This window comes from Tachypleus tridentatus, chromosome 6 (genome assembly GCF_004210375.1).
Source record: "Tachypleus tridentatus isolate NWPU-2018 chromosome 6, ASM421037v1, whole genome shotgun sequence".
Classification (NCBI taxonomy): domain Eukaryota; kingdom Metazoa; phylum Arthropoda; class Merostomata; order Xiphosura; family Limulidae; genus Tachypleus; species Tachypleus tridentatus.
This window is the reverse complement of record NC_134830.1, coordinates 106,695,379-106,712,242: the sequence shown is the minus strand read 5'-3', so window position 1 is coordinate 106,712,242 and position 16,864 is coordinate 106,695,379. Positions and strand designations below refer to the sequence as shown.

At 34.7% G+C, this 16,864-nt stretch overlaps 1 protein-coding gene across 4 annotated transcripts in view; it reads left to right on the top strand.

The window, feature by feature from the left end:
* LOC143253248 (mediator of RNA polymerase II transcription subunit 13-like) overlaps window positions 1-16,864 on the top strand; it is a 111,847-nt gene that overhangs the window by 35,171 nt on the left and 59,812 nt on the right. For 3 of the 4 annotated variants that reach the window (XM_076506795.1, XM_076506793.1, XM_076506796.1), the window contains exons 5-9: window positions 5,914-6,059; window positions 6,596-6,781; window positions 7,068-7,530; window positions 7,979-8,618; window positions 9,637-9,887. In XM_076506795.1, coding sequence (XP_076362910.1) covers window positions 5,914-6,059; window positions 6,596-6,781; window positions 7,068-7,530; window positions 7,979-8,618; window positions 9,637-9,887 — 1,686 coding nt within the window. The remainder of the gene's footprint in view (window positions 1-5,913; window positions 6,060-6,595; window positions 6,782-7,067; window positions 7,531-7,978; window positions 8,619-9,636; window positions 9,888-16,864) is intronic. The other variant, XM_076506794.1, reaches the window with a different exon arrangement.

Genomic DNA, 16,864 nt, shown 5'->3' with positions numbered 1-16,864 from the left:
TAAAACCTCGACACGTTTTCCACGATATCCTCGTCCGTGGTGGAATCCTGGTTGCCACTTAGCACGGAAGGCTCAAAAGCGGGCCTGGGATACTTTTCGTAGATATCCCACACTTTCAAACCGGGTTGCTTTCCAACGGGCCCGTGCACATGCTAGGTGGGTAAGACGTCAAAGCCAGAATGAATCTTGGATTAAGTTCACAACCAGCATATCTTCTACCACCAGTTCCAAGATCATATGGACAGGATTCGAAAGGTTAATGGGCACTACAACTCTGTCCCCCTCTCGATCTTACTTTCTGATGGTCAGGAGGTGACTGATATTCGGAACATCGCTAACACTCTAGGTGAAAGCTTTTGCCGGGTATCTAGCACTTCTGCTTGTTCCTCCACCATCCTGGCCATCAAGACTCGGGCAGAGCAATCACCTCTATCCTTTCGAACTGACTGTTTCTTTGACTATAATTGTCCCTTTACCCTGGTGGAACTAAAAATGGCCCTTCATCGGTCTGCCAGTACGTCTGTTGGACCTGATGATATTCATTATGACATGTTGCACCATCTATCTCCTGCTTCTCTTGATGTCCTTCTGATTGTTTTCAACCAGATCTGGCAGGCTATTATCTTACCTTTCTCTAAGCCAGGAAAAGATCCCAAGATTCCTTCAAACTACCGTCCAATTGCTTTGACGAGCTGTCTCTGTAAGACATTAGAAAGGATGGTTAATGCTCGTCTTGTTTGGTTCCTTGAATCAAACAACCTCCTCTTGCCCACCCAGTGTGGGTTCCATCGACAGCACTCAACCACAGACCACCTAATTTGTCTTGAAACATCTATCAGAGAAGCCTTTCTTAACCGCCAACATCTTGTATCAATATTCTTTGACATAGAGAAGGCTTATGACACAACATGGAGGTGTGGCGTTTTGCGAGACCTCCATACATATGGGTTACGTGGCCATCTACTCATGTTTATTAAAAAAAATTTTAATGGACAGGAGATTCCAAGTTTGTGTGGGGGTCGACACTTTCCCGTTCTTTTGTACAGGAACTTGGAGTCCCTCAAGGCTGTGTATTGAGTGTTACACTCTTCAGTATAAAGATAAATGCCATCACTGAACAACTCCCTCTCACTGTTGCGAATGGGCTGTTTGTCGACGACTTTCACATCTCATGTCAGTCGTCAAACATGAGATATATTGAGCGGCAACTACAAACCACCCTCAATTGTGTACGGAAGTGGACTCTGACAAACGGCTTAAATTTCTCTCTCTCCAAAACTGTATGCGTGCACTTTTGCCATTGACGGGGTATTCATCCTGATCCTGAACTTCATATCGGTGAAGTTTTGCTGCCAGTGGTCCCAGAGACCAAGTTCTTGGGGCTTATCTTTGATCATAAACTGACCTTTATAACACACTTAAAGCAGCTTCGGGTCAAATGCACAAGAGCACTGAACATCCTCCATGTTCTCTCTTCTACCAGTTGGGGACAGATCGATGTTCAATGTTAAAGGTATATCGTGCTCTTATTAGATCGAAAATCGATTATGGATCAATGGTCTATGGCTTTGCCAGACCCTCGGCCTTAAAGATGCTGGACCCCATTCATCACCAAGGACTTCGACTCTGCACTGGGGCTTTTCGTACCTCTCCAGTTCAAAGTATATACATTGAATCTCATAAACCTTCTCTACACCTTTGCTGTTTGCAACTATCTTTACAATATACTTCGAAACTTCATTCCTTACCAAAGCATCCCACCTGGAAATGTGTTTTCCTTCCTCGGTGGGCAGTACTTTTTCAGAACAGACGATCTGTCATTGCTCCGTTTGGCCTTCGCATCCAGGCGCAATTGGATGAATTGGGTCTGTCCTTGGATAACATTGCAGATTCCACAGGTTGGCCCATCCAACCATGGCTTATTACAGCCCCCAAATGTGATCTTTCTTTCAGTCACCTAAAAAAGGCAGATACTCCAGATTGGAAGAACCGTCTCTTATTCAATGAATATCTTTCAAACAATCATTCAGTTCCCATTTATACAGATGGTTCCAAATCATGTAATTCAGTGGGCTCTGCTATGGTTTGCTATGGGTCAGTAGTTGCACGCAGAATCCCTTCTACAGCTTCTGTGTTCACTGCTGAACTGATGCCATATCTCTTGCCCTGGATCATATTGCAGCTGAGCAGTACTCCAACTGCACTATTTATACTGATTCGCTTAGTTCTATACTTGCCTTGGAATCGCTACACGTTAGCTCACATCCTATTCTCGCTGATATTGAAACCGACTGGCCCATTTCTCATTAGCAGCTACTTCAATCCAGTTTTTCTGGATACCAGGCCATGTTGGTATTCGCGGGAACGAGCTTGCAGACATGGCAGCTAAATATGTCTGCTTCAGCACCATCACTCCTATGCCTATTCCATACATGGATTATGGTGTTGTCTTCAAGGCTTGGCTCCGTGCCAGCTGGCAGTCCACTTGGAATGAGCAACGTGACAACAAACTTTTTCAAATCAAACCCAAAATTGGACTTTGGCCATCTAGCTTCCGTAAAGTTCGAAGGAGGAAGTTGTTCTCATTAGGCTACGCATTGGTCACAGTTTTTTAACTCATCATTTTCTTTTATCTGGAACTGATGCACCAATGTGTAGTTTGTGTAACACTCAAATCACTATCAGCCACGTTTTACTTTCTTGCTATCGTTACAATTCTCAACGACGGCAATATTTTAAAACATATTTTTTCCCAGGGTCAGTCTGTAACATTGGACAGAGTTATTGGTGATGGTGACTCTGTCCACCTTGATAATGTTTTTAATTTTTAATGGCCATTAATCTTTTAATCTCATTTAAGTGTTGCATATTTATTCATTACACCTTTTAATTGTGGTTCCTTTTTACAGTTTTAATCTCTTTCCTTCAATTTGACATTGGACAATGGCCAGAACATTAAATAACTCGACACCAGGACTGGAAAGGCCAACTTCAGTGACTAACGCTACTGTTTGAACTATCCGTTTGAACTACTCGTTAGTCGTCCTGGCGAGTTGTTATTATACTTTTGCTACATATCATTTCGCATTTTTACTACTTAACTTTTTAGTACTGGCCATATTGACTCATAACCCGGAACCAGGACTGGAAAGACCAACTTCATGTGACTGACGGTGGTTTTTATACCTACCTGTTAGTCTTCCTAGCGGGTTATGATCATTACCATTCTGCTAAGTTTTTTACAACTTTGTTGACTGGATGTCAACATTGGTTTTTAAGCCATTTTCTGTTTTAATTGCCGTTTTGCTTTTATCTTCAATTACTTTTACAAATTTTACTCCATTTACTTGACTTTTATCTTTTTACTGGACATTTGGCTACTCATTATTACGATTTTGCGGAGTGTCTTTTAAAACTTTTATTCTTTTACATTTTGATAATAGCTGCTATGACACATAACCCGGAACCAGGACTGGAAAGGCCAACTTCAGGTGATTGACGATGGTTCTTGAACTTACCTGTTAGTCTTCCTGGCGGGTTATGATCATTACCATTTTGCTAGAGTAAATATTTTACAACTTTGAAGACTGGATGACACCATTGGTTTTTACACCATTTTCAGTTTTAATTGCTGTTTTGTTTTTACCTTCATTTACTTTTACAAATTTTACTCCATTTACTGGACATTTGGCTACTCATTGTTACAATTTTGCTATGTATCTTTTAAAACTTCTATTCTTTTACATTTTGATACTGGTTGCTATGACACATAACCTGGAACCAGGACTGGAAAGTCCAACTTCAGGTGACTGACGGTGGTTCTTGAACTTACCTGTTAGTCTTCTTGGCAGGTTATGATCATTACCTTTTTGCTAGAGTAAATACCTTACAACTTCTTATACTCTGCCTTCTATCTTAACATTGTAGACTAGGTGTCAACATTGGTTTTATACTTTTTTGTTTTACCTTCATTTTCATTTATGTCTATTACTATATTTATTTATTTATTTATTTTTTTACATTTTTACCGAATGTCTTGCGCAGATAGCCCCGCTGCTTTGTGCCATAAAACACTAAATAAATAAATAAATCAATCACTTTCTATATAGATAATATTCTCATTGGTCCCTCTACTTTATCAGTGTGGGATTCTAGTTGTAGTGTGAGAGGAGGTATTTATGTTTTGGAAGTTAACATTCTGCTAAGTTGAAAGTGTATTTTCAGTAATACTTACCTTCTTTCCTCTGTTTCACACCCTTCTTCCCCACTAAGAGCCAGTGTTAGAGATTATCGAATGAGTCAGTTTTGAAGAAGTGATAACTTTATCTGAATGAATTGCTTATGTACAGTACCACAGAATAAATGGTGCACTGATGTAGGTAAAAAATGTTATGAGACAGTTATTGCCAAGTGCAAGTAAGTGGGGTGTAAAAGACTGAAGCAAGTGAAAAATCAATCAGACTAATATATATGTAAAAACGGCTCATTTGGGTTGAGAAAATATTTTACGTGGAGGTGCAAACAACATTTCAACCTTCTTTGGTCATCGTCAGGTTCACAAATAAGTTTGTTTGAAAGGAGTTTTTTAACTGAGTGTTGAAATGTAGAGGGAGTGCTTAGATGTTTGAATATGTAATTTTTCATTATTTATTTTATTATTATTATTTATTATATTATTTTTAATATAGGTATAAAGGTGTTCCTTTGTATTGGTTTATTTTGGGCTTAAGTTGTTGCATAAGTAAGGCTTTTTTAATTTTGCATTTCTTTATGTTTGTTTCTTTATTTAGTATTTTAGTGTGGTTTCTATGGTTATGTTGTGTTTATTTGACTTGCAGTGTTCGAAAACATGTGAAGATGGCTTTTTATGTTCTTTGAATCTGGTTTCCATTTTTCTACTTGTTTCTGCAATATAGAAGTCGTGGCAGTTATCACATTGTATTTTATAAGTAATGTTGATGTGGTATGGTGTTTGTCATTGTAGGTATGTGCGTATAATGTTTTCTACGGTTTGTGGAGGAAACTTATTGATGTTGATCAAGTATTTTTTTATTTTGTCTAATTTGTTGTTAATTTTATCTGGTGAACACAGGTTTATGGCTGTGTTTATTTGGTTTCTTAGTATGTTGAGTTTTTGTTTTGTTTCATGTGCTGAGTCCCAAGGAATGTATAGTCCAATATGGGTGATTTTTTGGTGGATTTCTGTTTTAAATTGTGTAAACACAAAATCAACTAACAACAGCAAATATATCCCACAAATTAAAAATATTACGAAACCACATACTGCGGCATACCATATATTCCCGACATCAGGAGAAAAATAACCAACATTTGGCAAAAACTAGTAACAAAATATGACATTCCAGTTAATACCAGATTTATTCAAAAACCAGGCACAAAACTGAGGTCTATACTATGTAAAAACTACACTGACAAACACCACACCAACATAAAAAATTGTAATTCAAATTCTTATTCACCATAACATTTTAGAAAAGGTCTTTCATTGGCCAGCTGCACTAACAAGTTCTGGTATTGAGTAAAAGGCTTCTTGGAGAGTAACTTGTAGGAGACAAAATATATTTAAAATTCTATTTCTGTCCACCTCTGATTTGGAGTCTGAAATGGACAAACGAGAAAAAATAAGTTGCAGCATATGTTATTTTGGGCACAAATGTTAACACATGCCAGTTTCCAATGCTTCATAAGATTTGGTGTCTAACTCATAAATTAACATTTACTTTTGAGTAGCGTAATAATACTTATGTTCAACTTGAATGAATGAAAGGTAAATATCTTTTGGCTGGCATTTTCAGAAAAATAAAACTGGCTTAATGAGAATTGATGTATGATTACTTTGTACAGTAATAAATGACAGTGAGTAACATATTTACTGATATTTATTATTTATAGCATTCATTTCTCCTTCTCCTTCAACTTCTTTATTCATGGTGAAAGTACAGTTTGTACAGCTGTAGATGTCCGACAACATCCTGCTGTTTATCGACTAACCAGGAACCACCTATTTCATGCACAGAGCTCCCACTCTGGATTAGCTGGTAAGCAACCACATAGAGCATTCGTTTAAGAATGTAGATGAGAACTGGATGGTTTGTAAATGGGATTGAAGTCAGCTTGATCCGATTAACGCAAGGGAATTTGTTTCTGTACTGTTATTAATATTGTGGCTGCTTCCTCAGAGAAATAAAAGATGCAATAAAAAATATCATTTAACTTAAGTGACAGTTTACTGACCAGAGATATTCTAGTGTAAAGTGTGATAACAGCTGTTTAAATATGTATGCTAATGAAGTATTACTTTGTGAAAAAAACCTTTACTGTTTTTAGTTCACAAAATTCCTTTTGTTTTGTTAAAATAAGGTCTTAGTTACACTTTAATATATATTAATTTCAGTTCGCTTTCTGTGGTCCATTTTACAAAAAAATTGTATCTTCTGTGAAGTAATGATTTGGAACTAAATATCATATTCTAATATCAGTCATATCTTGCAACTTTAGTTTACCTTAAGAGTATAAGAAATAGATTAAAAATATAATTAAGAAACTTAAAAACATCACATGTTTTGTACTCTAGTTATCCTGAGTCCATATGGAATGGCTGGTAGCTTGACTGGCCAGAGTCACAAAGAAACAGATTCTGGAACTCAAAGATTGCTTGGAGAGTGGAGACAATTTTATCCATTGGCCAATATGGATGAGAACAGTAGGGACTGTAGTGGTGATGATGACTCACTGCCTTGTGCTGTTGAAGTTACTGTTGGTTAGTTTTCTTCTACTTATCCCCTGAAATATTGAAACATAAGATTATGCATCACTGCAAATTTCTTGAAGTATGCAACTTTCTGTACTCTAAGTGACTGTAGATTTCTTAATTAAGACTGTCATTTCAGAACATCTTCAGTGAATATTAATGGCCTGTATTGTATGTTTTTCAATATTTATTCTGCTATTTACTCTATCAAACATGTTAGATTTTGTATTAATGCTCTCTTCAATTGCTTATATTACTGTTATTTATTATAATTATACTGTATTCTGTATTTCAGGTGGGGTTAAGATGAGGTATCCTACTTCTTATGTCTTAATTGTTGACATAGAAGAAGATACATTGTCAAGAACTTCAGTCCCTGTAAACCATCTTTCGGCAAGTAATATACCTACCTTTCACTCTGCTGTGCAACAATCCCTGAAGTCTGGTTTTCATGGTGGTGTTCTGACTCCTCCAACATCCCCTCATGATCCTTCAGCAATGATAGGGAATTTTTCTGCCACTAAGCACACTTCATTAAGTACAACATTGATTACAGGTTGTCAGCCATGTTTTTCAGTCTCTTTCAATTCACATATTCCTACTACATTTAGCATGAAATCAGGAGTTTGGCAAGACAGTACAACTTTCCATCATATAGGATTTGTACCTCATTCAACAGAGAGCACTGGAGTAGAGGATGTGATTGGCCAGTGGAACTTTTCTGATCCCTCTGAGCATGTGGATTGCTCATGCTATAGGTAAATTCAGTTTTGATGTTGTTTCTTTAAGCTTGACTTACTGTCTTTATATGTTTTTAAGATAACTGCTTAATAATTGTAGCATCTATTTTCTGAGCTAATTAAATTTCTAAATTTTTTGTGATGCTACATATTTTCTTCACAAAATGTAGATATACAGTCAAGGAAATAATTCTCATAGAAAAGTTAATAAATAGTAAGTCATGATGAGCATAAAATAATTCAAGCTATGAAGCCTATGCAAAAGTTCTGAGTAAAATATCTTGAGTGTGATAAATGTAACTAAAACATAGGCACTCTTTTAGGTATGTGGAATGCTGTGTTTATAATTTATTAATTAACTTCATTAAAAAATAGTGTGAAATTGGGAATGAAATTTCCATTTTAATCTTCATAAAAAAAAGATTTTGTTCAGTTGAATAATCTTATTTCCCATGTGACTAAACAGGTGTAAGAATAAAGGAAAAAGTGGAGTTTCTAACAAGTCAGGGCTGGGAAATGATAGTTTAGGAAACCTTCCAAGTCAAGGTGTTGCCACTAGTGATGGAGAAAATGTTGGGAAAACAACTTTGACAAGTACATCTACTGTTAATGCTTCCCGTAAAGGTGACAAGTGTGATAAAGAAAGTTCTCAAGCACGTTCTTTCCGAGGATCATTCCCTTTTCATAAGCGAAATCAACCTTTTGAAGGAGTTGATGCTGTTGATCTAGACAGCTGGTTTTCATCTCGATTCTTGGATATCTCATCTGGAAGCCCCAGTACCATGACATCAGGTTCCAACTCGAGTGTTATGTTTAACTACAGACCTGGGGTAGTAGCTCTATCCACACCTTGTGCCCTACCTCATTTAAATACCACACTCATCCAGCCCTTATCTGTTGATTCTGCTCATCCTGGGACCCCCACACCAAGTTTTCTTGAAGGCTCTAATTCACAGGACCCAACAATGCCCACTCTTTCACCTCATCCACCACATATAAAAGAAGAATATGAATCTCAGGACCAAGTAGTCCATACTCATAGTCCTGCAGTTTCAACAGTAACTGTCAATACCTGTAGTGGGAGAGAGAAACCACCAACTGATCAGGTGAGTGAAATTAATAATATTTTCACAAGCATATTTTTCATGCCATAATTTTTTTAATAATATGTCTAAATTAAATAATGGTATTCATCAGAATTCAGATTTTTTGCATTTTGCAGTAAATCAAACTAAAACCAAATTATACAGTTAAATATTATATGAATCAATTTGTCTTGTAATCTTAGAGAAAATGGACATTTGGGAAATTATTTAATATAAAAAGTTAATTCCTTTCACATTAGATCAGTCTGTATGACATACTTGACTTTCATGGTAACTTTTGAGCTTATGAACATTTTTCTGTGAAGAATTGATAAAAATGTGAAATAAATATTGTTGATTTTCCTGATTATTATTTCATTCATAAAACAATATTACTTAAAAAGGGTTATCATCAAGATTGCTGCCACATCTGGTAAACTTTTGTGATGTACTATTTTTAGTAGTATTTACTTATCCTCAGAGAGTTTAATTAAATAAAGAAAAATATGAAGTTTCCAGTGATAAGTAACATATGAACATTCTATTTCAGTGTGGAGAGGTACTTTCTTTTCCATAAATGTTAGCATGCTGATAACTAGTTAATAGAGATAGATAAAAAACAACCAAAAATATTTATTTGGACTTTTTTTTTTGGTTTTCTTTGAATTCCATTTTAACAATAGCTTTTGTGTGATAGAAGTTCTTTTTATGTATCTTTTAAATTTATGAAATGTCATAATATTGGCATAAGCTATGTAAAGCAGCTTAAAAACAAGTATTCATCATCTGACAATTAATGTTATCATAGAAAAGATATATAATTGCTAAAATTGAAAAAACATTAACTATATTATATAATTTTAGAAATCTAAGCAGATTGTTTGTCTCTGAAAGAAGGCCATGTATAATTGTTTTGTTGAGTGAAGAATTTCAAGGGGAGTTTTAATAATTTGTAAGGTATAACATAAATAGTGTAATGAATTTTGAATTAAGAGATTTTGTGATTATGCAGAAAATTTGTCATTAATTATTCAAACAGCAGGTCACATCACCGTACCATACTTCCTTAAGTGTAGGAGATACTAGCAAGACATCTGAGGGCTCACCAGCTACAACAGTAGTGAATCACTGGTCAACTACTGATGATCCTGGAGTAGGTTTCCAGCCTAGACTTTCTGCCCAAGGTTTAAAAAGGCCAGTTTTAACATTCAAAACTGAACTTGTAGAGCTGGAAGAGGAGGTTCAAACTAAACTTTTATATGATTTCTATAGCATACAGTCAACTACTTGGTAAGTTTTACGTAATTTTAAACAATGAATTGGCAAATTAAGGTTATTCATTATCAAAAGTCATTATTTCACAATATTTGGTTACAGTAAAACATCATTAATCCAAAAGTATTTGTAACAAAGTAGTTCCTCCAGAATATCAAGACATGAGGATAATTGAATCACTCACTTTGAATACAGTGGACACTTAATATCATGCATTATTAATCGATAGATGTAAAGGTGGACATGCAACTGGTAAACAAAAGGCAACTGCATGTACAACAAATTTATCATCAGTTCATTATTTTGTGTTATCAATAACTGCACAAGTTGCATTACCATAATGTCATATTGTGTCATTATCTTCAAACAGGTTAAAAGTTTGTTTTGATCAGTGACTTGCTTATAGAATGCAAAATACACTACACTTAAATTGCTTTCTTGTATAAAAATCATAACTTTTTAACCTGGGTCTTCTTTACTGCACATGACACAAGGTTTTAGTGTCTTACATTCAAAATTTTATTAAACTACTTTTTATTTGCTATACCAATTAGTATAATATAAAATATTAACTAATAATCCGTATTTTAGTAGTGTACAAGTTTTAAGTTCTTAATTCTAAAAGGCAGCGTCTAAAAAAAGTGAATTTCCCCTAGTTTGACACATTTTCTCAAGGCATCTTTTCTTGTCTGTTGTATTTACTACCCCTCCAAAAAGTATGACATTAAATGTAAATTACTCACTATAAAATCATTTGTTTAGACAAATCAAAATATTTATAAACATCAATTTTATTTTTATTTTTTTGTTACAGTGCTATCCAATTGAAATTCAGATCCATTCTGTCACACCAGTCTATACATTTAGTAATAGTTATCACTTGTGTTTAATTATACATATTACCTATAATCAATAGGTTTTTCATTTGGCATATGATGTATTGTGTTCTGAACAGATAATCATCAGTTTCACTCAGATTACAACTTTAATTTCAGTGGGAAAGTTAACAGCTAGCTTGGATGAATTTGTAATGGCTTTAGTTCGCATATTTAGAAAGCCAGAAAAATTTGAGTTGGGGGAAATTGTACATTTTTTTTGCATGTTATTAGTGTGTGGTCTTTAGGGCATTATGTAACTAAATAAAAATTTAGTGCATTACTGCAATTACTGTAACAAAAAGTAGGTTTATGTGTCATTGATAATTGACAGCACGAAGAAAAGAAGATTGGGTAAGTATGTTATTTTTCTTTGTGTGTGTTTATTCTATATTTATTATTATAAAAGTAATTCAAATGTAAAAATAGGGGACTTTTTAGGTTAGTTAAGATTATATTAGGTAATATAGATAGCAATAATAATATAATAAAAATGTTTCATAGGCATACATGACAGCAGCTTGTAGTTGCACATTCTCTGAGTGATTTACAACTTATAATGATAGGGATAGTAGTTAGATAGGAATCAAAAGGGCAATAAAAAATAAACTGAACTCTCTCAACACAGGGTTGGTCTAAATGACTGATCTTGTGACCTCTTTGTACTAGTTTAAAGTCTTTGTAGATTTAATATTTCCAACTTTCAATAGAGTATGTATATCTTCACAACATTTGGCAGCAATAAGTCTTTAACACATAGAAAATCATATTGTTAATGAAATATTTTCAATAAAATAAAATGAAGATTTGTCTATAAGTATATTGAGTATTTATTTGTTTTGAATCATCCTTGTGCATAGTAACTTTCATGTTAAAATTAAAAGTACTTTTCCTTCTTTCAAAAATCTCAAACTTCCTTATGTAATCCCTAAGACCTTCTAAATACATTTCATATGTTTTTCTTCAGTAAAACTTGATAGTTTATACATTATTTTCCCTAACCTGACTCAAAATGGATTGGTCAGTCTGATTGACCCTGTAACTACTTTAGAAAAAAAACAAACTAAATTACCCTTTTTTTCTTTCTATAGTAACTTCATATTGTAATATGAAACCACATTCGTTTATCGTAATTAGTTCTAAATTTGTAACAGTATACATCTAATTATTTTTAAATATTATTGTTTTATTGCCCATTGAACTGTAACTAACTACTAACTCACTAGGGAAATTGAATATGCAGCTCACATTACACTATCAAATTACATTACCCATGAGCTATTACAACTAGTACAAGCAACTTGCATGTGAGCCTCATGAAATATTTCTATTTTATTATTATTATTTATGTTACTTAATCTAATCTTAACTAACTTTAAAATATCCCCACTTTTACATTTTAATTGTTTTTGTAATTATACATAAAGAATTAACAAAAAAACAAGAAATACTTATAAAATCTTCTTTTTTCTCATTCTTGGTTGTCGAAGAGAGTTAACCCTAATTGTTTTATACTACTCATAGTATTGCAATTAATAATTTTTATTTAATTAAATAATGCTCCAAACTGATAAATAACATGAAAAAGTAGAGAAATTCCTTTACCTCTCAAAAATTTTCTGGCTTTCTAATTTTGCAACAACAGACATTACAAATTCATCCACACTAGTTGTCAGTTTTCTTATGCATTTTGTTAAAAATACTTTACTAAAAAATATGATTTTTTATGTGTGAAAGACTTATAATGTTAACTGAAAGACTGCCAAATTTTATGAAGATATACATGCTATATTGAAAATTAGTAGAAGTGTTAAATTTATAAAGACTTTAAATGAGTACAAAGAGGGTAACATGGTCAGTCAAATTGACCAAGTCGATGTTGGGAGAGTTAATGACACTGATATTCCTAGATGTCTTTGTTCTGGAGTACTGTGATTTGATGTGATAGTAGTATCAATCATTCTGAAGATCTTTTTATATCTGTGTAGTTCATATGTAAAACCTTACTGTGAAGATCATTTTCAGAAAATGTCATAAACTGGTATACACTTTTGAGTACAAGTAGTGGGTATGAGTAATTATTATCTTGTCTCCTGTCTTGGTTGACTCATACTTGACTATTATGGTGTCACACATGGATTACTGAACTACATACACAGGAAGTGAATGTTTGTCATGAGAAGTAGCTGTTCATATTCAGAATGTGAATATATGGATTATTGGCTAAATTTCCTGTTGTGAAGTTTGGGTATATAAAAGATCATACAGATTGTTGTTGTATGGACTGTCAAGGTCTAACTGTGTTATTCCATGCAAGTTTTATGAAATGGTTGACTATATTCTACCTCTTTTCATCTCTAATTGCTTCTTATTCTCTGATTTTTCATTGGTGTTTCATTTCTGGCCAGAATTTTGCTCACATTTTTTTGAATGAGCACAAGTGGATACCATTATGGACAACAATATAAAAGTTTGATTTGACTGTAGGCTTAATATACAATTATATTTGTAAATCAATAAGTGAAGAAAATTTAAAATGATATCACTTCATGGTACATAACTTGCATAACTGATGATTACCTTTTGTGTCAAACAGATCAGTCAAATGTGTAACAATCCATCTGCTGAGAAAAGACACAATGTGTTTTCCAGTCATCATTAAAATTGTTTTATAATCCACTGATAATAATTAATCCAATTATGTAAATCAATATGATATACAGTTGGTTGTTTCTTTCTTTTTCTTTTTTACTTTATTTTGTACAAATGTTTGATAACAAACAGTGCATGTAATTGGTATTAACATATTGTTGGTGGGGAGATTGATTGAGCTTACGTTTGGCTTGTTTTCATCGTACATTTTGAGGTGGAAGAATGTAGATAAGCATGTAGTTTCTCGGTGATTTGATTGGGTTATATCCAGAGTTTGGAAATCAAGTATGTGGTGATACTGTTTGTCATCTTTTTTAGAGGTAACCAACTGAGTTGCTAAAATTTTGCCATGGGGGGGATGAAAAGCAAGATTGGAACTTTAAATGCAAAACTTAATGCTACTTTGCCTGGTGTCCTAATCCATGACTCAAGAGTTAGCAGTTGGTAAATTTTGACTGGCTGCTTTGCCTCTAGTTTATCATTACAAAATTAGAGATGGCTGGTACAGTATGTTACATTGAATGAAAATTCAATAAACAAATAAACTATAAAGGCAAAAATTGATTAGGTTTATTAAAACTGAATCCAGTGAAATATGATTTGTAGAGCCTTTCTTTAATAAAATGTATAATAATTCAATCAAATAAAAAGTAATTAATTGTTTCATCATTTTTTTTCCCAAATTGTCCTCGTTCCTGAGAACACAGGTGTCTGATAATCTACTTATGAAAGGCCTATTAAATGGCTAAGTGATAATCTTTTGAAAAAATATCTTACCTCCACTTTTTTTTTTACTTATGCTGCCCCCTATTTGTGCAAATTTTTGTTCTCCATTAGTCTTGATGCTCCCACCTACACTTAATGTGATTTCATGTGGTATAGTTACAGTATAGCACTCTAGCATGCAACAACCACCCACCAACAGAAGTTCCACAGATCCTCCTAGCAAATACTCACTCTTTACACTGGATCATTCTCATCACTTTCAATTTGACATTCCATGCTAAAAACAATTTTTTGTGGAAGGTTTATTTTGTTTTCCATTCTCAATTTAATATTACTACAATGGCTTTTGATATGGGTACAGTCACTACTGATCTAACAACAGTTACTACTTCTATAGTTTGTGGTTTTACAATTTTAACTGAGGAGGTCTCAGCCTTGGTGCTGCATGAGTTAGAGTCTGTCATGCAACAAGCTACATCTCTGGAACTGCTGTTGTTGGATCTCCCTTTTCCTGGAGAATCTTTCTGAAGAGGAATATTTGAATAGTTCTTTTCCACCTCCTGCATATTGCTGTGCTATCCTGTTCTAGCCTACTCTACCTATCTCATTCTGTGTCTGCATTTTTTTAACATGATTTCTTAGGTATGTTACCTCTTCTCTCTTTCTCTTATGTCTTATAATTGCTGCCTCCCATTCATCATTTTGTCCTGATATCAGACTATTTAATTTTTCAACCTTCACTCAATATTTGAGTCCATGCTGAACTATTTCTTACCCAGTTACATTGGTGAATCAGCATGCCTTCATGCCTGTGTCTGATTGATTTCCATGTTTTGGCATATCAGAAGTAGGAATCTCTGATTCAGGCCTAGGACTGTGATCTTACTGCTACATCTTGATTTTCTCTGGTCCAAGTCTCTTGTTTCTGTCTCACCCTCACTACTATACTTTGTTATCTTTCATCCATCCACGTTTTTCAGAGGCTATCCACCATTTTTCTGAGGGTTTATTTTTGGCAGATATACATACTCTTCTTTTTTTTTACATTGAGTACTTATCTTCTTTGGCATTGTCCCTTCATACGTGACTTTTGTTTTTGCAGTCTCTTCAGCAGGGATGCCTTCTTGTAACACGAGTGTCTGCCTGCTTCCTACTTATGTGATATCCATCTGCCTCCTTTTTTGTACCATTCTGATAATTCAGATCATGGGTGGAGGCTGTGCATTTCTTCCCTTGTTTGTTATCATTTTCAATCCTTCTCTTGCTTTTGTTCCTGTGTCTCACTACTGCATCCTCCACTCTAAAAATGCCACCTTCCTGGGTTTCTGTGGTGAGTCGTCAGATTTCACATAATTGTATAGTTTTGTTGGTGAATTTTCCATAGGTTCCATCATTGCAGGAGCATGGTTGGATAGGTTTGCTCATACGTGGCACCTTTTTGCTGTGGATACTTGGATTCTTCATATTCTAACAGAGAGACTTTTTTTTTCATTTTTCTGCTCCTACCACATTTTGTTCCCCCTACTATGGGATCCACTTTCATGCTGATGTCTTTCTGAGGTGGTTTGAGATTCTGAAACAAGGACACTATGGGTATTAGAACAAATGTTTCACCCTTCTTTGGGTTTTAATTCTCAACTGTTTGTTGTTTCCAAAAAAACTGGGATTGGTATCCTGTTATCAATCTCTCCAACCTCTGCCACTTCACTGACCTTCTGTATTTTACCGTTGAGTCTTTCCTCGCCCTCCAATGGTTATTCACTCAAGTTATTTGGTTTACCACACTAACTTCTTGGATGCTTACCTTCATATCCCAGTTTTTCTAGCATCCAGGCATTACCTTTGGTTTGTTCATGGTGGTCAGATGTTTTAGTTCTGCACTCTCCCAGTCTGGCATTGGCATCACATGTCTTCTGTCACGTGGTCAGAACTTTTGCCTTTCATATTCACAATCAAGGATTGTGGTTTAAACATTATATGAATGACTGTCTCCTTTTAGCTCCCTTCTGACAAGCATCTCATAACCACATTTGTTTCCTGCTACAGAAGGTGGCTCATATAGGATGACTTGTGAAACTAGAGGAGTCCCAACTTGCCCTCACATAGTATCTTATTCATCTAGGGGTGTTTTACAACATCTATCTCAGCAGCACCCAGCCTTATACTCTTCATCTGAGGGTATTGGACCTTTCGGCTTCCAAAGCCAAATCTTCTCTTTATCTTCCTGTGCATGAGGATCTCTCTCTTGCCTGCAATCCTTCGTCCCTTGAGATTGTGCACATGTTATCATAATTGGGTCTTGCACAATTAATAGAATTTCATTTGTTATCCTTTGAACTCTGTCATTTTTCTCCCCTTTCTATAAGTGAAATTTGCCTGGTATCTCAATAGGAAATATGCCTCAACTGTCTCTGCTTCTTCTCTATACCAATTTATATTTACAGATGCTTTTCCTTTGGGATGGGAAGTGTATTTGGATTCTTCAGAGTTAGTCACTCAAGTCAAGTCTCCCCTACATATAAACCTTTTAGACTTCCTAACTGTTTGTTAGGTTTTGAATCACTTCCTGCTGGTAGTACTAGGCCATGTAGTAGTGATCCATTCTGATATTTCAACCATTGTCTTTTACATCAGTCTTCAAGGGAACACCTGGTTCCATTTGCTTTTGAATGTTGGATTTTATTTTCTGGACCCAATCTAAGTAGGTCATTCTTGTTGCTTGTCACATCCCTGGTATTC